At 41.6% G+C, this 21498-nt stretch overlaps 1 protein-coding gene and 1 pseudogene across 1 annotated transcript in view; one reads left to right on the forward strand and one right to left on the reverse strand.

Moving 5' to 3' along the window:
* The window catches only part of LOC100447686 (neuroblastoma breakpoint family member 12), a 2265351-nt gene that overhangs the window by 236372 nt on the left and 2007481 nt on the right, over nucleotides 1-21498 (forward strand). Inside the window, 5 exon segments of the mRNA XM_055078592.2 lie at nucleotides 11478-11687; nucleotides 13464-13563; nucleotides 14397-14611; nucleotides 15665-15737; nucleotides 16201-16406. Coding sequence (XP_054934567.1) covers nucleotides 11478-11687; nucleotides 13464-13563; nucleotides 14397-14611; nucleotides 15665-15737; nucleotides 16201-16406 — 804 coding nt within the window.
* On the reverse strand, nucleotides 2128-4613 carry LOC100449746 (profilin-1-like; annotated as a pseudogene).

Genomic DNA, 21498 nt, shown 5'->3' on the forward strand with positions numbered 1-21498 from the left:
GGAAAAGATGCTCCACTGTTTAGTCATCAGGGAGATCAATCAGTGCAACAATGAGATACCAGTACATATCCATGAGAATGGCTAAAATTAAAAAGGCTGAAAATAGCACATGTTGGTGAGGATATAAAGCACTTGGAAGTCTTATACTTGTAGGAATGAAAAGGGGTACAGCTCCTTTTAAAATCTAACAGTTTCTTAAAGGTTAGACATACACAAATCAGATAAACGGTCATTCCATTCCTAGTTATTTACACACTGTGTCTGCACAATGATCTATATGTGTGTTTCCAGACCAAACTGAGGGGCGGGCTGCTATTTCTCATGGCTCAGTAACGAGGCACAGATGAACTGGGGAGGAAGAAAGTTTTTACTTCTGCAACTGGTTACAAGGAAATGGCCTGGAAATTATCACCTGACCAACTCAAAATTACAAAGTTTTCCTGAGCTTATGTACCTTCTAAGCTATATGTGTATGTGGAAGTGTGCATTCATCTAAATACATAAGTGATTAACTTCTTTTAATCTATAACTAAGTCTGATTCCTGAAGACCTTCCTCTGGAACCTCAGTAAATTCACTTAATCTAAATGGGTCTAGGTGCTGGGTGCCCTTATCTTGTCTCCTGCTAAATCACAGAGGTTTGGGGAGTTCCTTCAGACCTCCAATAAACTTGTTTCTGGAGGCCTGGAGAGTTTCTTCAGACCCCCAATAAAACTCGTTTAATATTAAATGGCTCCTGTTAAGAATGCCTTCATTATTTCGTCATGCTTTAAGGCCCAGGAAAAGCCTAGGCAAAACTCTTGGTGGGCTTTTGTTACATTCCAGCCTTTGTATAAGGGCACTGGCTTCTTTTTTTTTTTTTTTTTCCTCTTAATATTTAACTGAACCACTCAGTCGGTACTGAAACAGTTGTTAGGGAGGCCTGTGTTAGTGAGCCCTGGCCTGCCACGTATGGATGCTTATGATAGTTTCTTCATAATAGCCCAAATTTGGAATGATAGAAATGTCCAATAACAAGTGAAAGTACAAACATACATGGTATACCCACATGAAGGAATACCACTCAGCATTTACAAGGCATTACGGATGGATTTTAAAATTACGTTGATGCATGAAAGAAGGCAGACACAAAAGGACACAGGTATCATTTCATTTATAGAAAATGATTAAAAATGCAAACGGACCTGAAGTGACAGCGGCTCCTTGGGGCTGAGGGTTGAAAGACTGATGAACTGCAAAGGGGTACAAGAAACTTTCGGGCATAGGGAATTTCCTCTGTCTTGGTTGTGGCAGTGGTTCCGTTAGTGTATACATTTGTAAACATGCATTGAATTACACATTTTAAAGTGGTGCAGTCTGTTGTACTGAAATTATGCCTTTATAAAGTTGATTTCATCATCTTAATTTCTCCATACTAGCAATTAGCAGCTAGAAAATGAAATTCAATAAAACATAATAGAGATTAATAGCCAGAATCATTACATGCTTAACAATACATGCAATGAAGCAGGTACAAGGCCCCTAAAAGCAATTGGTGAGAAAAATTAAAGAAGACTAAATAAATATATATCATGTTCATTGATTGGAAGACTCAATTTTGTTAGCATATTACATCAACACAATTCTGACTAATATTTCTAGTAGCAGATTTTAGAGAAATTTGAAAGCTAATTTCAAAATGTATTTGAAAATCAAAGAACCTAGAATAAGCAAGTCGGTCTTGATGAAGCAATAAGTTGGAGGACTTACTCTGCTAGATTTCAAACCTGATTTTAAAGCTACAGTAATTTGAAAACGGTAGTAATGTTGTAAGTATTCATAAATATATCAAAGTAAGAGAATACAGATTCAAACAATATGCCCACATATGTACAGTTATTTATTTTTTTTAGTAGAATCTTTTTTAGTCATAAACAAATCCCTCAAAACAGAAAAGTTTTCCAACCACACACAGGAGGGGTGTGGGTAGGGGAAGGTGTCTGTCCATCTATCCCTGGCCCCAGCCCATATGGTTTTGGCAGCAATAAGGTGTGTGGGGTAATGGCTCCTGAAATTAAAATGGTGTGTGTATGTGAAGGAAAGGGGGGCAAAGCTGTGGGGAGCGGTGGAGTGGAAGGAACAAAGGAAGTCAGTACTGGGAACGCTGAAGGTGGGAGTCCATTTCATAACATTACTTGTTGATGAAACTGCCGTGGACACCTTCTTTGCCCATCAGCAGGCCTAGCGTCTTGGCAGTCATGGTGACAATGACGTTGAAGGTGGGGGCTCCACCGATGCTCTTCATATGAAGATCCACGGTCAATTCCCCATCCTGCAGCAGTGAGTCCGGGACCACACTATATTTCTGGCCCCCCAGTGTCAGCCCATTCATGAAAAAGCTTGACCAGTCTTTGCCAACCAGGAGACCAACCTCAGCTGGCGTGATGTTGACGAAGGTTTTCCCTGAGACGGCAGCCCAGATGGAGGGCGAGTCCTTGTTGCGCACAATGGCCGCGTCCTAACAGTTCTCATGCGCCACAAGGCTGTAGATGGAGGCGTCCACCTGGCTGTTGCGTTGCTGCAAGGGCTCCTCTGGTCGCTGCTGCTGGGGCCACCTGGGCTGGCGGGTAGGGAAGCGGAGAGCTCGATGCAGGTGCTGTCCTCCTTGCCACGGCTCTGCTAGCTGTGCAGCAGCCCTCGCACCGCCACTTAAAAAAAAAAAAATATATATATATATATATTTATTATACATTGTACTTTAAGCTCTAGGGTACGTATGCACAACGTGCAGGCTTGTTACATAGGTGTACGTGTGCCATGTTGGTTTGCTGCACCCATTAACTCGTCATTTACATTAGGTGTATATCCTAATGCTATCCCTTCCCCAGCCCTCACCTCACGACAGGCCCCGGTGTGTGATGTTCCCCGCCCTGTGTCCAAGTATTCTCATTGTTCAATTCCCACCCATGAGTGAGAACATGCTCGCACCGCCGCTTCTAAGTGTTTTAAAAACAAAGACACCAATGCCCTTCATTGGGGAAATGAAAGATTTTTAAGTAAAACGATTTTGAGTGAAATAATATTTGTTGTTCTAAAAAGTTAATATTAACCACTTTCCATCATATATTGAAATTAACTTAAGATGTGAAAGTTAAAATCAGAAACCTTGTAAAGGAAAAATAGGAAATAGTTTCATGAACTTGACATAGGAAAATATTTCTTAGATTAGATACTGTAGCACTCACCACAATAAGAAATCAAGTGAATTGCACTTCATTTTTAAAAAGCTTCTGCTTATTATGTTGTTGTTTAACAACTTAAACGCCATCTGTAGACCAGGAATAATTATTTGCTATATAATATAGCAAAAAGGATGTATATATAAATGGACTCATTCAAAATATATAAAGAACTCCTATAGATTATAAAGTAAATGACAAACAGCCCAGTATATCAATGAATATAAAAATTTGAGAAGATATTTTCCATAAGAAGATATCTAGATGGACATTAGGCATGACAAAACCAAATTAGGATATCACTACACACCTGGTATAGTTTAAAAGACTGAAAATATTAAGTGTGTGGGAATGTAGAGCAACTGGAAATGGCCTACATCTTTCATAGAAATGTGAAACAGTACAAATACTTTGCAAAACTCTGTCCATTTTCTACCCATTCACCAAGCAACTCCGTCCCTAACTATAGATACCCAGGAAAATAAGTATGTATCTTCACAGAAATAATTGTATGAGAATATTCATAGTTACTTATGCACAGTAGTCATCAAGTAAACCTGTCTCCCATCAGAAAAATGGATACCAAATTGTGTGATAATCATATAATCAATAGGATATTACTTGGCCAAAACAAAATGAAACAAGGGAAAAACACAATCAAACAAATTAGTGGCATATATACCCACCTGAGTAAAGAGAAGTCAAAACAAGAGAACATACTAAATGATTCCATTTTTTTTTTTTTTTCTGAGATGGACTCTCACTCTGTCCCCCAGGCTGGAGTGCAGTGGCACGATCTTGGCTCCACCTCCCGGGTTCAAGAAATTTTCCCTGCCTCAGCCTCCCAAGTAGCTGGGATTACAGGCACCTGCTACCACGCCTGACTAATTTTTGTATTTTCAGTAGAGACAGGGTTTTGCCATGTTGGCCAGGCTGGTCTTGAACTCCTGACCTCATGTGATCTGCCCGCCTCAGCCTCGCAAAGTCTTGGGATTATAGACGTGAGCCACTGGGCCCAGCCAAAATGATTCCATTTTTATGAAGCACGTGAATAAGCAAAATTAATCTATGGTGGCTGCTATAGTTTAAATATTGGTCCCCTCCAAATCACATGTTTAAATGTGGTTCCCAGTATTGGAGGTGGGGATTAATGGGAGGTGTTTAGGTCATGGGAGTGGGTCCCTCATGAATAGATTAATCCCCACCCTGGGAGAAGGTAGTGAATTCTCACTCTCTTACTTCCTGTAGGAGCTGGTTATTAAAAAATGCCTCTCATCTTTACTCTCTTTTGCTTCCTCTCTCACCATATGATCTCTGCACACACTGGTTCATTTTCACCTTCTGCTGCAAGTGGAAGCAGCCTCAGGCCCTCTTTAGGAGCAGATGCGGGTGCCATGCTTCTTGTGCATCCTGCAGAACTTTAAGCAAAATGCACCTCTTTTCTTTATAAATTACCCAGCCTCTGGTATTCCTTTCCAGCAACACAACGGGACTAAGGCAGTGACAACATTCAGAATATACTCTTCATTTGAGGGATGAGTATTGACTGGCAAGGACCACATCAGAACTTTGTGGGGCATGGGGGAAAATGTCCTCTGTCTTTAACTGGATGTTATTGTACAATGTATAGTTATATTAAAATTTCTGAAACTGTACCTTTAGGTTTTTTGCAGTATACTCTATGCAAATTATACTTCAGTGAAGAACTGTTAGCATACAACAAAGAGAGAGAAAACAAACACCCAAAAATGTGAAAATTGACAGAAAATAGCAAATATTTAGCATATAAATGAGGGATCCATTGAGAAGAAACCAAAAGCAATGGAATAGAACAAAGACAAAAAAAGTATAATAAAAAATTTAAATTTCAAAGTTTGAAATGATATTAAAGTGGCACACAGTTTCCTTGGGATAATCAAGTGAGAACCAGAAACTCTGAGACTAATTCCAGCAAAAGTATGTAAATCAGTTTGATCTAATGGTACACGGTTAGCTTTGAAGGCCAAAAGGAACTAGTATCTAATTCTTATTCCTCTCCTCACTAGTTTTGTGACCTAGGGAAATTTTGCAATCTTTCTGAGTTTGTTTTCTTATCAGGAGCAGGATAATACTTAAGTAACTGGATAGTTCACCGATTTTTTTTTTTTTTGGAGATGGAGTCTTGTTCTGTCACGCAGGCTGGAGTGCAGTGGCTCAATCTCGGCTCACTGCAAGCTCACGCCATTCTCCTGCCTCAGCCTCCTGAGTAGCTGGGACTGCAGGTGCCTGCCACCACACCCAGCTAATTTTTTGTATTTTTAGTAGAGATGGGGTTTCACCGTGTTAGCCAGGATGGTCTCAATCTCCTGACCTCATGATCCGCCCGCCTCGGCCTCCCAAAGTGCTGGGATTACAGGCGTGAGCCACCGTGTCCGGCCAGTTCATAGATTTAAATATGATTGCATGGCAGTGGACATGAACCATAATTGTTAAGAATATATTTACACTGAGCTCTCCTTTATCCACATTAAAATTGTAGACAAACAACAATTGACAAATAATAGCAAAATGTTCTAACATAAATATTCTTCCTTTGTTTCTAGAAAGAAGTCACACATACAGTAAAAATAGAGAGAACCTAGTTCATTTTGAACAATCTTCCCCAAACCCTGAAACAGGTCTACTTTCTAACACCAGAGACGTCTTGAATGAGTCCCAACCCTGCAGTCCCCTCTGTCTGGAATAGACTGAGGAAGTTTGCTCCAGCCTTAGAACAGCATGGGCTGGCAAGCGTTCTCTGAGAGGCTCTTGACTTCAACTCTAAAGGCCCTGAGGAATATGTGCAACTGGGTCGGGTTAAGGCCAAGCTGAACCACATGACCAGGACTCTCACCGGCGCCAAAGTCAGTGGAAGGATATCAGTCCCCGGAGCTCTGTCACAGGCCATGGGATGCTCCATGGAGGGGTGGTGAGCATATGAATAACAATCAGGAGAAACATCGGTAATGGACAGGAGGCATAAATAAACAATGTCCGCCCTCCAGTAAAACCCAGGAAAGTTCTCATTCAAAAAATGATATCTTGAAGAAAACATAGGTACGAATCTTTGTGACTTTGGATTAGACATTTTTTAAGTAGGCACAAACAACCCAAAAATAGATAGATAAATGGACTTCACTAAAATAAAAAACTCATATGCTTCAAAGGATACTGTCAAGGAAGTGAAAAGATAATCCACATAATGGGAGAATTATTTCCAAATTATATATTTGACACGGGTCTAGTACCTACAGTATATAAGGAATTCATATAACTGAGCAATAAATGACAAACAACCAAATTTAACAGTGGGAAAAAGTCTGTGAGTAGAGGTTTCTCTAAAGCAAACACACAAATGGCCAAGAAGCACATGCAAAGATGTTCAATGTTTTTCATCATTAGGAAAATGTACATTTAAGCCAAAATGAGATACCACTTCATACCCACTAGTATGACTTAAGAAAAAAATAAAGACAACACATGTTTGGAAAGTTATGGAGAATATGGAATTCTCATATATTACTGGTGGGGATGTAAAATGGCATAGCCACTGAAGTTGGTAAACAGTGTGTGAGTTCCTCAAAAAGTTAAACATAAAAGAAAGTTAAACATAAAGTGACATGATGCAGCAATTGCACTCCTAGGTTTATAACCAAGAAAATGAAAAACATGTTCACTCAAAAACATGTACAAAGCTGTTCATAGCAGCATTATTCATAATAGTTAAAAAGTGGAAAAATCTTAAACCACCATCAGTTGATGAATAAACAAAATGTGGTATAACCATATGGTGGAATATTATTTGGCCATAAAAAAGTTGAAGTACTGATGCAGGCTAAAAAGGATGAAACTTGAGAACAATATGCTGAGAAGCAGTTGAAAAATGACACACCTTGTTATTCCATATAGAGGAAGTGCCCAGAACAAGTACATCTATATATTGAGAAAGTAGATTAGTGGTTGTCAGAGACCGCAAGAAGGGGGAAATTGGAGAGTGACTGCCCATAGGTACAGGCATGCTTTTTGGCATTATGAAAATATTCTGGAATTAGGTAGTGGTGATGGTTGCAGAACTTTTGGAATATGGTAAAAGACACTGAAATATATGCTTAAAATGGTGAATTTTGTGATATATGAATTATACTATAGAAATAATAATAACAACAACAGTAATAAAGCAAGGTGTCTCCACATCTCCATGTCTTGTATTTTCATTAAAAAAAAAAAACAAAAACATTTCAGGGCCAGGCTCAGTGGTTTACTCCTGTAATCCCAGCAATTTTGGAGGCCTAGGGGGGAGGATCGCTTGAGGCCAGAAGTTCAAAACCAGCCTGAGCAACATAGCAAGACCTTGTCTCTATGAAAAATAAAAAATTAGCCAGAAATGGTGATGTGTGCCTAGAGTTCCAACTACTTGGAAAGCTGAGGCAGGAGGATCGCTTGAGCCCAGGAGTTTGAGGTTGCAGTGATCTATAATCACCTGTGCACTCCAGCCTGGGTGACAGAACAAGACCCTGTCTCAAAAAAAAAAAAAAAAGAAAGAAAAAGCATCTGACTTTAATAGTGAGTGGCCAGAATATGATGCTGGCAGCATGTTGTGAGGAAATGTATGAGATGAAAGAAGTTAAATTCCAGTTCTTTTTTCAGAAATGAGGTATAGGGGAGAGAAACACGTACTTGGAAAGAGTTGACCCAGCTGAATTGGAAAATGTGGGAAGGGGATAGGGAAGAGGCTGCTCCACCTGAGATCTGGCTCCAGGACTTACAGCAAGGGGAACTTGGGCAAGTTACAGACTCTCTGTGCCTCAGTTTCTTCATCAGCAAAACAGAAAGAATATCCCATAAACTATAAGGTCGATGGTATCAGCGGGTCCCCAAATTGACTGCACATCTGAATCATGTTAACAAACACATTCCAGGCCCCACCTGAGCCCTCTGAATCAGAATCCCTGCAAGGAGGGCCATGAACTTGTATTTGCACTGACTTTCCCAGCTGTTTCTTACTCTGATCAACTTGTGGGTAGGACCCATTGAGCTGCATCACATCATTCCAAAGCCAAAACACAACAGCAGAACAAGAATATTGTCAATGCAGTCTCTAAAGCAGAGGAGAAACTGTTGAGGGAACCTAGAAGTAAAGGAGATCTGGCTTGCTGGGCTCCATTTAAACTTTGAATACAACAGAGACACGAGCCCTCTGGGACATATGCCTGAGGCAGTGACAGTCCAACTTTGGAAGAGTGGAAGCCCTAATTTCAAATTCAAGCATGCTTTGAGTAAAAATTAAGTTTACTTCTTTTTGCACAGCAACAGGGCCAATCTTTCCTAAGCTGCTCAGCTTACAAGAAAAGGAATCATACTGCTAAGAATTCAAACTTCAGCAGTCATGGGTAAGTAAGGAAGTCTTATAAATCTGTTCTAGCCATCTAACCAGAAACCCGAAATTTAGCAAGTTCTTTCACTTTCAGGACAGTTGTGTTCACTAGATCAGAGGCATTGAGACATAAAGAACAGACCCTTAAAAAGGGAAAGTGTTCCCTTCAGTTTGAGGACATCACTGGAACATTAGGGAAGTGGGAACACAGCTGCTCACTCTACAGTTTCGGTTGCCTTTGTGTCTGGAATGTGTCTGACATCCTGATCCCTGTGCCCATTTCAGGGAGCCTTGGGAGGACCTCGAATCACTGATGGAATTGGACAGTGCATGGAGATGGCTCAGCAGGATGAGGGTAAATGCAGGGGCAAGTCCAGGTCATACTGAGAGACAATGAGTGGCACTGATGGGGACAAAGATAAAATCAAAAGTTTGTAATTCATCTTCAAAAACAAGCTGATAACAAACTTGGCCTTATGAAAAATAATAAGTATTTTTCTATTTACATGAGAATTTAATCTCAAAACAGAGACCAGAAAAATATAAAGTCCAGGGCATAAAACCTAAACCATTGCTCATATTTATTCTTCCTAAATAGAGCAAAGTGTAAAATCTTCTCCATAAGACATACCTTGTGGTTATAAAGAGGCAAAAGTCTTAGTGAGAATCATTGGTATTCCATAGAAGAGTGAATTAAACACATCCAAGGGAAGACCCACGTCTCATACTTCTCTTGTATATTCCAAAGTTCCAGGGAAATTCCAGGTGATAGAGGTTATTTCCCATACTGTTAAAGCAAGGTTGCAGACACTTCTGAATTTTGGTCCCAGTACTCTAGGAGGGCACACCTCTGTCCTGGGAAATAATACAGGAATGAATACTCTTTCTGTGACTCATTCTGGTCATTCTTCCAGCATCACAAAAACCAAAAAATTGAAATATGGCCCAATACATGATTAGCTGTCCCTCATCTTCAGGTTTCCTACCTGTTACTTATGGATAATAGCATTACCTTAAGGATTATGATGAAGATACAATGTCCAAATATAAACACAGTTTTGAGCAAAATGCCTTGTACGAATTAGTCAATGAATAATTACTAAATATGTGAATACTGGATTATATGCATCCTATGAATAATTATTGAATAATTATTGTGATTGCTTTTATTGGCAGTGCTGAAAACTCATCCCTTTGTGACCTCAAGTAACCCATGTAACTTTGTGAACCTGCAGTTTTTTCATTTAGAAACTTGACAGATTTTCATTCTGACACAGAATGTCAGGTCTCCCAGACCCCAGGAAATACATTGACTTAAAGCCTTTGATACATCTCAAAGCAGTATCCTTACAGTGTCATTGGAAGATGGTGTGGGCTGCAGAGAGGGATGCTTTCAAATGGGATTGACCAGTCCTCCTTCCTCCACTTCCACATGAATGCTGGGCAGCCCAGGGTCAACCCACTGCACCCTCAACTCAGGCAAGTCCAGCAGCCAATCTTAGGAGACCTGGGCTACAGAACGGTCTCTCAAGTTCGAGGCTCACAAAACCTAGGTGGGGATGAAAGCTGAGAAAGTGAAGAGGTGGTTCAGGGGATCACTCTTTCCCACTCATTCCTCTCACCTCAAACTCACCTTCTACTGCAGAGAAACACTGAGGATCACCAACCAACCCTGACCATAACCTTGATCTTGCTATGTTCTGTTAGTGGAATGCAACCAAAAATCAATGGTGTTAGGTCATCTCAACAAAATATATATCAAACCATATTCCATAAGAACTGCTCGTGACCCTGTTCTTTTCAGTATATGGGAAAACAAAATGGAAACAACAAAATAGCATCAGTTTTACAAAACTTCCCAAGATAGATGGTCACACATTTTTTCAGGAGACCTCTATATAAATGATTTTGATCACTTGATACCTTGAAAAGAGGTCTTGTGGCACTAGAATGACATCTATAAGTGACAAGTATAAAATGTAGTGCTCAGTGACATTAAAAAACAAATCAACCCACATAGAGGAAGAGCTTTGGATGTAGGGATGTCAAACTGGTCTAGAGTGTAATGAAAACCCAAGATGGTGCCCCAGTAAGAAAAAAAAATCAACATAACAATGGGATGCAGCAAGAAGAATACTGAGACAGGAAAGAAAACATTTTTAAAAAATGAATTATTCATTCACTTTCTTGTGGATACAGAAAAACCTGCAGAAGACCCAGAGGATACCAGGGCAGGCTAAAAGTTTGATATCTTACACCTGTGGAAAAGCCTTAAGATCTGTTTTAACTTAGAGTAGGTGGGGTGACTTCATGACTACCATTAAGAAAATATAACCTGTTGGGAAACTGTTTCTGCCTTGATGATGTTGTACAGACAAGAGATAAACAGTGAGGAATATGCTTAGATGTACTGGGAAAGAGATGGGTCTGGGGCATTGTCACAAGGGTACATGAATACTGAGAGTGAATGCTGAAGGAATGATCCCCATTGGTAGTGACCCTCAGGTGAGACTAGGGTGCCTGTGTTTCAGCAAAGCCTGGGCAATTGGAATGCAGGGCTCCTAAGATTCCATGACACCCCCACCTTCTAATTCTGTTATTGCAACTGCAGACGGTTACCTGACACGCTGGCCACAATCTACCTCACTCTTGTCAGAGTCTGAGCTACTGGCAGTGCTTTCAGCTCTGAGTCCAGGCACCTCAAACCTTGTTTTTGTGGTGAAGGATCCTAAAGTGCTGTGGGGTGTGATCACATTTTTCTCAACAGTAAGTTAAGAATTTCAGTTACTGACATCCCTCAGTCCTGATTAAACCTATTTGATTTCACCAGTTTTTAACCCATCATATGTTTGGGTTTCTTCTCCACAGTCCCTGGCTCCACCTCTTCTGCCACAAACATCAGCATGGTGATATCTGCCAGCCCTTGGTCCAGTGAGAAGGCAGAGATGAACATTCTAGAAATCAACGAGAAATTGCACCCCCAGCTGGCAGAGAACAAACAGCAGTTCAGAAACCTCAAAGAGAAATTTCTTGTAACTCAAGTGGCCTGCTTCCTGGCCAACCAGCAGAACAAATACAATAAGATCTATAGGCTCACCATCACGAAAGTGATGAATGAAATCCTGTCTTCTCTCTGAGACACTAAATGCTCTCTCCATCAAAAATAATTTCATCCTTCCCATACTTCTAGGAAAACAGAAATGGGTATTTTAACATTTTGTTAAAGTTGGAAGACAGAGGTACCAAAGTATTTAGCAACTTTCCATGTTTGCAGTCAGGTGGGGGTGGGACTAGAGTTAAACTCCCAGTTATTGATTTCTGACACAGGCAGAGAACGACCTGTTTTCTCCAAGAGGCTCAGTCATGTTTTCAAGAATCCTCTCTGTACCATATAAGATCCTGCAGACAAATAACATCTAGTCTGTTGTTCTAAATGTCCGGGACTAGTGAACTTTTATTCAGTTCAAGTTTCTGTTGAGGCCCAATAGGCAAAGCTCTGTTCTAGTGACTCTGAGGGAAACTTGGTGATAGTAGCCAGTACCCACTCTGAGGGGCTTCAAGAGGAGTCTGCTTCTAATAGAACCTGTGCTATCTATAAGTGACAGCATCAAGATCAGGGAGTCGGGGCCGCGCACGGTGGCTCACTCCTGTAACCCCAGCACTTTGGGAGGCTGAGGTGGGCAGATCACGAGGTCAGGAGTTTGAGACCAGCCTGGGCAACATGGACAAACCCCATCTCCACTAAAAATACAAAAAGTAGATGGGCGTGGTGGTGGGTGCCTGTAATCCCCCCTACTCGGGAGGCTGAGGCAGGAGAATCCTTTGAACCCAGGAGGCAGAGGTTGCAGTGAGCCAAGATTGCGGTATTGCACTCCTGCATGGGCGACAGGGGCAAGACTCATCAAAAAAATAATAATAATAATAATGATAAATAAAAATAAAAAGCAGAGAGTACCTTGGTGAGAGGGAAGTCCTGCTTCCTGGGGCACAGACTCTTCCTCCTAAAGAGGAAGAAAGATAGCACCCGAGAATGTGTGGAAGCAGCAGTGCAGTGTGCGGAGCAGGGACCCTGGGCCTGTCTCCTGGGCTCCATCCAAGTTGCTTGTCTTGTCTGTCCCTGAGTTTCCTCATCTGTTCATAGGGTACTATAATAATACCTACCTCTGTAAATTGCTGCAATGAATTACATGAGCTATTTCCTGTCAATCTCCTAGAATATTTATTGGCACAGAGTAAACACTATCTATTAGTTCTTCATTCTGCTGTTTCTAAATTAACACAAACTTTATTAGCATTTGGGCATATTTTCTTCATGGCCTTATGGTCTTATGTCTCACACTTTATGCTTCAGATATGATTCTTAAAATCATATCTGAATATATGATTTAAAAATCAAATGTTTTTAAAGTCTTTGACATTTGTCCTTGAAATACCCAGTAAAAGGGGAACCATCAGTCTCATAGTCCTAGGGGTCTTCCTGACTGTACAAGAAATCACTACTTCATGCCCCAGTGCAGTGTTTTAGAGGAGAGGCTGCAAGGCTTGGGAAAGTGGCCCCACATTCAGAGTCAGACCTCAGGGGCTGTGAATTCTGACTCCACTTCTTTGTGGTTGAATCATCTTGTCAACTTCCTTGAAGTGCCCTTGAGTTTCTCTTTCCTCGTCTCTAAATTTTGAAGGATCAGATGCCAGAAAGTCAGGAGACTGAAGAGTAAAGATGTGGAAATCCCTGCCTAGAGCCTGGTACTGGGGACAGTTTTGTCCTTGGGATGGATGTGGCTCCTGCCCTGTAGGCAGTGACCACAGCAGCATGTCCAGCCTTCCACTGAGGCAGGCGTGTCTGTCTTTTCTCAGAATATGAAGAGTGCAAAGACCTCATAAAATCTATGCTGAGAGATGAGCTGCAGTTCAAGGAGAAGCTTGCAGAGCAGCTCAAGCAAGCTGAGGAGCTAAGGTGAGGGGACCCAATGGGGGAGGCAGGTGGGTAGGTGTGTAAATCTCTGAAGTATGGCAGTTCGGTGGGGTGAAGTAAGAACTAAGATGGGCCAGGGGAAGAGCAGAAATTGCCATGGCAGGCTCATGACACAGAAATATTTATCAAACAGAGAACAAGGATCATAAAAATTATGGGTTGCAGTTTTTTCTCAGAGCCTTGTTTTCTCTTTTTCAAACAAGTAATTGCTGAGGTGAAATTTGCATAACACAAAATTAACCAAAGGAATGGGAACCACCCAACAGCATTCAGTATACTCAAAATGGTGTGCGATCGCCACCACACTAAACCTTAGTGAGAATCACCTCCTGACTGACTGCAGCTTCTCATTCTTTCACTCAATCAATGTTGCATTCTTGACCCTGTCATTCTTTTCTTTTTTTGTCTTTTCAATTTGCCCCATCTGCATCTGGCCTCATTTCTGTACATGGCTTTGTATCTAGTGGCCGCAAGATGCACTATGTGTATTTTCACATGGAAATGTCCATGGCCAGAGTGAGGAACTGAAAGGATGTCTTTTTGAAATGGAATTAGGAAGACACCTACTTTTGTTTACAGAAGAGAAAGACGAATGGAACATCATCGAGGATCTTACAGGAGCCCTCTCTGATATAGAGGAAGCCTGTAAACCATTTTCTATTCTGTCACTTAGCCACAGATATTCCTTTAAACACGTGCTGACCTTCTGCTTGGAGGTCTTCTTGAGGACATTGTCTCAGAAATCTCTGTTGCAACATTAGAGCGGATCACTCATCCCTTTCCACTGTTAAATTTTCTCTACTATCTCACCTTAGGCCATATAAAGTCGTGGTTCATGCTCAGGAATGAGAGCTGACCCCGTTAAGGGAGAAGTTATGGGAAGGGAGAGAGGCCTCCCGCTCATTGAATCAGCATCTCCAGGCCCTCCTCACTCCAGATGAGCCGGACAAGTCCCAGGGGCAGGACCTCCAAGAACAGCTGGCTGAGGGGTGTAGACTGGCACAGCACCTTGTCCAAAAGCTCAGCCCAGGTAAGGTGGCCATAGGCCCTGATGACCCAAAACCCCAGGCTTATGAGAGACTCCAGACCTCCATACTTTCACAATGACAGTTGTATCAGTGGTGTTTTTTTCCACTAAGCTTATGTGGCCATGACATGACCAGGACTTCCTGGGTAAGAACAGAGATGGGAAACCCATGGGGTTGGAGGTCACAGTATTGCAAGTGTCCCTCCTTCCTTGATGGAAGGTGGTCTTTGGAGCAAGAGGCAGCATCTGTCTAGTTTTAAAGGACAGGAAGGAGGCTGTGATGGGAGGGTGCTTGTTAGAGTGAAAAGAGCTCTGGACTAAGAATGAAGGTTCCTAGGCTGTCTTTTCGGCAATGTTCTTAGTAACTGTTGGTGAGTGAGTGATTTATCCTTCCTGAGTTTCTCTCTCTCCATCTGCAAAGGCAGAAAAATTGTCTCTTGCATGGGTCTGAAGCATCCAAATATGGGAACACTTACGACTGCTTTTCAAAATGAGATGAAGCCCGTCTCTGTGTGGCGTTGGAGAAGGCACTTGATGTGGGGGCATTTGGTGGTAGGAAGTGCTTCAGACTGGAGCACTCCCCATGGAGAGAATGTCCCTGAATAATACAGCAGAAGCCACATGGAGGGCCTGTGCAGTCTCGTGATGCATAGAGGACTGTAGGACAAGTTTGTCCTCTCCTAAGAGAAAGAATTAGGTTCTAAATGTGAACTGTGACAGGACAGCAAGCCTGTGCCTGGGAATCAGATCTGTGGCAGGATGGGGGAAGACAGCTGCCAAAGTCCAGAGACAGGCTGCACAAGCCTCCAGTGTTATGGGAAGCATAAGGTCTTTTCAATATTTGGCCACATCTTGATGGTGGCCCTCCAGATCAGAAATGCATTGCCTGATGAATCAGGAAACCATGCCAGGGCATTTTGTTAAAGATAAAACATGAGAGTTTTCAGTTGAATGGTGACCCATGCCTCGATGTTCATGTCTTTGTGCACATTGGGCTGACTGTGCTTGCAGAGTGTGAAGTGGGAAATATCTGAATGAACACTTCTGTATTTACAGAAAATGATGAAGATGAGGATGCAGATGTTCAACTTGAGGAGGCTGAGAAAGTACTGGAATCATCTGCCCCCAGGTAACACTGAATACTCAAGAGCAAGTAATAGGTGGTAACATATGAAAATGTGTAGGAGGCACACCCTCTCTGGCATCTACGATGGGCCAAAAACCCGCATTCCCTTGGCCACAGTATGTGAAATTCAACCCAGCTTAGACACAGGGTGTGGCAGCTGTCGTGTTTCTCTATGTGTGCCGAGTGTCATGTCTGTACCATACAGGGATAGCTGAGTCTTCATCCTCCTCAGCTCCTATGTGTCCAGTGCAATGAACACCAGCTGCTCTCTTCCTCTCTGATTCCCATGGCAGCCATGCTCTGTTGCAGAGAGAAGAGGATTGCATGTTCCCTCTTAAAGGGAACCTCCATTTTGCTTTTTGGGACCACTCTCTTAATGCCACCTGTCAAAACCAGCTAGGACTCCCTGGGGTCCAATCCCTCTGTGTTTAATCTTCTGTCATCTCTGTCCCACCTGGCTCATCAGCGAGGTTCAGAAGGCTGAAGAAAGCGAAGTCCCTGAGGACTCACTGGAGGAATATGCCGTCACATGTTCAAATAGCCACAGCCCTTGTGACTCCAACCAGCCACACAGGAGAACCAAAATCACATTTGAGGAAGACAAAGTCGACTCAACTCTCATTGACTCATCTTCTCATGTTGAATGGGAGGATGCTGTACACATTATCCCAGGTAGCCTCTATTTTCCTTGTGTCTCATGCCTCTCTCTAGGCTGAGGAAGATAAACTCTGAAGACAGGCTCTATACACACAAATTGGTTTGAATAAAAAACTATGATGGGTTTCTAAACAGATATCAAGGAGTTTTTTTGTCCTTCTCATCTCATGTCATACCTTTGTCTGCCAGTCCCCAATATCAAGTTACTGGACCCCAATGCAAGTGTGACAATCTCATAGTCACCTGAGTGCAGGAGGTGCACAGGAAGTATCTGTCAGGCCTCCTAGCTTCGATTCAGTATCTCTTGTCATCTGTGATTAAGTCATCTGTCCCTGAACAGTGTCCATGGAGTTTCTATGCCTTTTTTAGGAAGCTGGCAGCCTTGCCTTTGTATTTGGAAATACTGTTCCCCAGGCTTCACTGCTCTCAGCTTTAATCTGGATCTCCTTAAGTCAGCTTGCTTAGCTGCACAGTCACCCTGAAATCAGGACGGAAACTTTTCTTCTTTACTTTGCTGATGTATTTCCATAAAGCAAGGCTGGACCCTGGTTCTCCACCCTGTCAATGCAATGGCTGATCCAATGTTTCTTTGTAGCATCGTAGATTTTTTTTTTTTTTTTTTTTTTTTTTTTTGCAATGGAGTCTTGCTCTGTCACCCAGGCTGGAGTGCAGTGGCACCATCTTGGCTTGGTGCAACCTCTGCCTCCCAGATTCAAGTGATTCTCCTGCCTCAGCCTCCTGAGTTGCTGGGACCACAGGTGCAAAACATCACATCTAGCTAATTTTTGTATTTTTAGTAGAGACAGGGTTTCCCCATATTGGCCAGGCTAGTCCTGAACTCATGACCCCAAATGATTCACCTGTGTTGGCCTCCCAAATCCCAGATTCTTTTTAAAGCAAGAGTTGTTCAAATTTATCTATCAGTCGCGTTTCATGTATAGATGCCTCTAAACAATTAATGTCCATGTTACCTGGTGATATAAGTCTGTATTGCAGCAACACTCTTAGAAAATTGTTTGACCAATTTTTGGCGATTTTTGGGGGAAAAATTTTGTCTAACTTTGACTCAGGCAGGGAATATGGCATTATGGTCTACATGTAGTGGGGATTTTGGTCTGTGGGTCTGGAAAGCAGGGTCATCTACTTCTCACCAGACTTAATCTAGTGCACCCTAGAATATTCCTGTCAGAATCCATATTCATGCACTGAGAATAGTTATGTCCTTGTGCTATGACTGGACAGTGATTTGGTCATATGTGAAGTATGAATTGCTTAATGTGACCTGCTTCTCTGAATTTATTTACAGAAAATGAAAGTGATGGTGAGGAAGAGGAAGACAAAGGGCCAGTGTCTCCCAGGTAATGTTGTGGAATTGTTGGCTGTTAATTCAGTAGTGATATCTGGAGATTGTAGATTTAGGGAAAATGAGGAAGCGGTGAATAGAACTATTTCTTCCATTCACCCAGCTACAAATTGTCCTGATTTACAATGTTGTACGTTATTTGTGGCCCTTGTATTGGTTTTAATTTCGTAGTCCTCTCAAGATAGGAACTTGCAATCAGATGAGCCAGGTGAACTAGCCAAACAGGGTTTTCTTGTTAATCTTTTCAAAAAACCAGCTCCTGGATTCATTGATTTTTTGAAGGATTTTTTGTCTCCTCTGTTCTGCTCTGATCTTAGTTATTTCTTGTTGTCTGCTAGCTTTTGAATTTGTTTGCCTTGCTTCTCTAGTTCTTTTAATTGTGATGTTAGGGTGTCGATTTTAGACCTTTTCTGCTTTCTCTTGTGGGCATTTAGTGCTATAATTTTCCCTCTACACACTGCTTTAAATGTGTCCCAGAGATTCTGGTACGTTGTGTCTTTGTTCTCATTGGTTTCAAAGAACATCTTTATTTCTGCCTTAATTTTGTTATTTACCCAGTAGTCATTCAGGAGCAGATTGTTCAGTTTCCATGTAGTTGTGAGCTTTTGAGTGAGTTTCTTAATCCCGAGTTCTAATTTGATTGCACTGTGGTCTGACAGTTTGTTGTGATTTCTATTCTTTTACATTTGCTGAGGAGTGCTTTACCTCCAACTATGTGGTCAATTTTGGAATAAGTGTGATGTGCTGCTGAGAAGAATGTATATTCTGTTGATTTGGGGTGGAGAGTTCTGTAGATGTCTTTTAGGTCCGCTTGGTGTAGAGCTGAGTTCCAGTCCTGGATATCCTTGTTAAGCTTCTGTCTCATTGATCTGTCTAATATTGACAGTGGGTTGTTAAAGTCTCCCATTATGATTGTGTGGGAGTCTAAATCTCTTTGTAGGTATCTCAGGACTGCTTTATGAATCTGGGTGCTCCTGTATTGGGTGCATATATATTTAGGACATTTAACTCTTCTTGTTGAATTGATCCCTTTACCGTCATGTAATGGCCCTCTTTGTCTCTTTTGATCTTTGTTGGTTTAAAGTCTGTTTTATCAGAGACTAGGATTGCAACCCCTGCATTTTTTTGCTTTCCATTTGCTTGGTAGATCTTCCTCCATCCCTTTATTTTGAGCCTATGTGTGTCTCTGCACGTGAGATGGGTTTCCTGAATACAGCACGCTGATGGGTCTTTACTCTTTATCCAATTTGCCATTCTGTGTTTTTCAATTGGGGCATTTAGCCCCTTTACATTTAAGGTTAATATTGTTATGTGTGAATTTGATCCTGTCGCTATGATGTTAGCTGGTTATTTCACCCATTAGTTGATGCAGTTTCTTCCTAGCATCATTGGTCTTTACAGTTTGGCATGTTTTTGCAGTGGCTGGTACTGGTTGTTCCTTTCCATGTTTAGTGCTTCCTTTAGGAGCTCTTGTAAGGCAGGCCTGGTGATGACAAAATCTCTCAGCATTTGCTTGTCTGTAAAGGATTTATTTCTCCTTCACTTATGAAGCTTAGTTTGGCTGGATATGGAATTCTGGGTTGAAATTTGTTTTCTTTAAGAATGTTGAAGATGCTGGAGAGGATGTGGAGAAATAGAAACACTTTTACAGTGTTGGTGGGACTGTAAACTAGTTCAACCATTGTGGAAGGCAGTTTGGCAATTCCACAGGGATCTACAACTAGAAATAACATTTGACCCAGCAATCCCATTACTGGGTATATACCCAAAGGATTATAAATCATGCTGCTATAAAGACACATGCACACATATGTTTATTGCGGCACTATTCACAATAGCAAAGACTTGGAACCAAGCCAAATGTCCAACAATGATAGACTGCATTAAGAAAATGTGGCACATATACACCATGGAATACTATACAGCTATAAAAAATGATGAGTTCATGTCCTTTGTAGGGACATGGATGAAGCTGGAAACCGTCATTCTCAGCAAACTATTGCAAGGACCAAAAACCAAATACTGCATGTTCTCACTCATAGGTGGGAATTGAACAATGAGAACACATGGACACAGGAAGGGGAACATCACACCCCGGGGCCTGTTGTAGGGTGGGGGGAGGGGGGAGGGGTAGCATTAGGAGATATACCTAATGTTAAATGATGATTTAATGGGTGAAGCACACCAGCGTTCCACATGTATACATATGTAACTAACCTGCATGTTGTGCATATGTTCCCTAAGACTTAAAGTATTAAAAAATATATATATGTATGTATATATACAAAAAATAATAAAGGAAAACTATACATGTGAAAAAAAAAAGAATGTTGAATATTGCTGCCACTCTCTTCTGGCTTGTAGGGTTTCTGCCGAGATATCTGCTGCTAGTCTGATGGGCTTCCCTTTGTGAGTAATCCGACCTTTCTCTCTGGCTGCCCTTAGCATTTTTTCCTTCATTTCAACCCTGATGAATCTGACAATTATGTGTCTTGGAGTTGCTCTTCTCAAGGAGTATCTTTGTGGTGTTCTCTGTGTTTCCTGAATTTGAATGTTGGCCTGCCTTGCTAGGTTGGGGAAGTTCTCCTGGATAATATCTTGAAGAATGTTTCCCAGCTTGGTTCCATTCTCCCCGTCACTTTCAGGTACACCAATCAAATGTAGATTTGGTCTTTTCACATAGTCCCATATTTATTGGAGGCTTGTTCATTTCTTTTTACTCTTTTTCTCTAAACTTCTCTTCTCGCTTCATTTCATTAATTTGATCTTGAATCACTGATATCATTTCTTCCACTTGATCGAATTGGCTGCTGAAGCTTGTGCATGCATCACGTAGTTCTCATGCCATGGTTTTCGCTCCATCAAGTCATTTAAGGTCTTCTCTACACTGTTCATTCTGGTTAGCCATTCATCTAATCTTTAAGGTTTTTAGCTTCCTTGTGATGGGTTCACACATCCTCCTTTAGCTCAGAGAAGTTTGTTATTTCCGACTTTCTGAAGCCTACTTCTGTCAGCTCATCAAAGTCATTCTCCATCCTGCTTTGTTCCATTGCTGGCGAGGAGCTGTGATCCTTTGGAGGAGAAGGGGTGCTCTGGTTTTTGGAATTTTCAGCTTTTGTGCTCTGGTTTCTCCCCATCTTTGTGGTTTTATCTACCTTTGGTCTTTGATGATGGTGACCTACAGATGGGGTTTTGGGGTGGGTGTCCTTTTTGTTGATGTTGATTCTATTCCTTTCTGTTTGTTAGTTTTCTTTCTAACAGTCCCGTCCCTCAGCTGCAGGTCTGTTGGAGTTTGCTGGAAGTCCACTCCAGACCCTCAAACAGGGATTTCTTGGTGTCGCCTATTCTCTCCCATGTGTTTAAATCCAGGGAGAGATGTATATATGCTTTCTTCCCATTTGTTGGTAGTATGTTTGCTTGTATTTGTGCAAGAAAAGAAATTGAAAAAGTAAACATATTATATCAAAATATTGGGAAAATGGGGCCCTTAATACAAAAGATGTGTGTCTGCACTGTGTCAAGAGCTCTGTTCACTTGAATGCTGCATGTAAAATTCCACCCAATTTATGCAAAGTAGTTGAAGCCCTGTGTTAGTTCTTTGTGCTGCAAGTCATGATGGTAGTTTACAGGGAGAGTCTGGGTGCCCTGAGTTGGCTCATCTGTGGCGAATGTACTGAGCACATGCTGCCCATTTTTGCTCTGTCCCCAGAGCAGTCACCATCCACCCTGCATTTAGAAGGGTAG

This window comes from Pongo abelii, chromosome 1 (genome assembly GCF_028885655.2).
Source record: "Pongo abelii isolate AG06213 chromosome 1, NHGRI_mPonAbe1-v2.0_pri, whole genome shotgun sequence".
NCBI lineage: Eukaryota > Metazoa > Chordata > Mammalia > Primates > Hominidae > Pongo > Pongo abelii.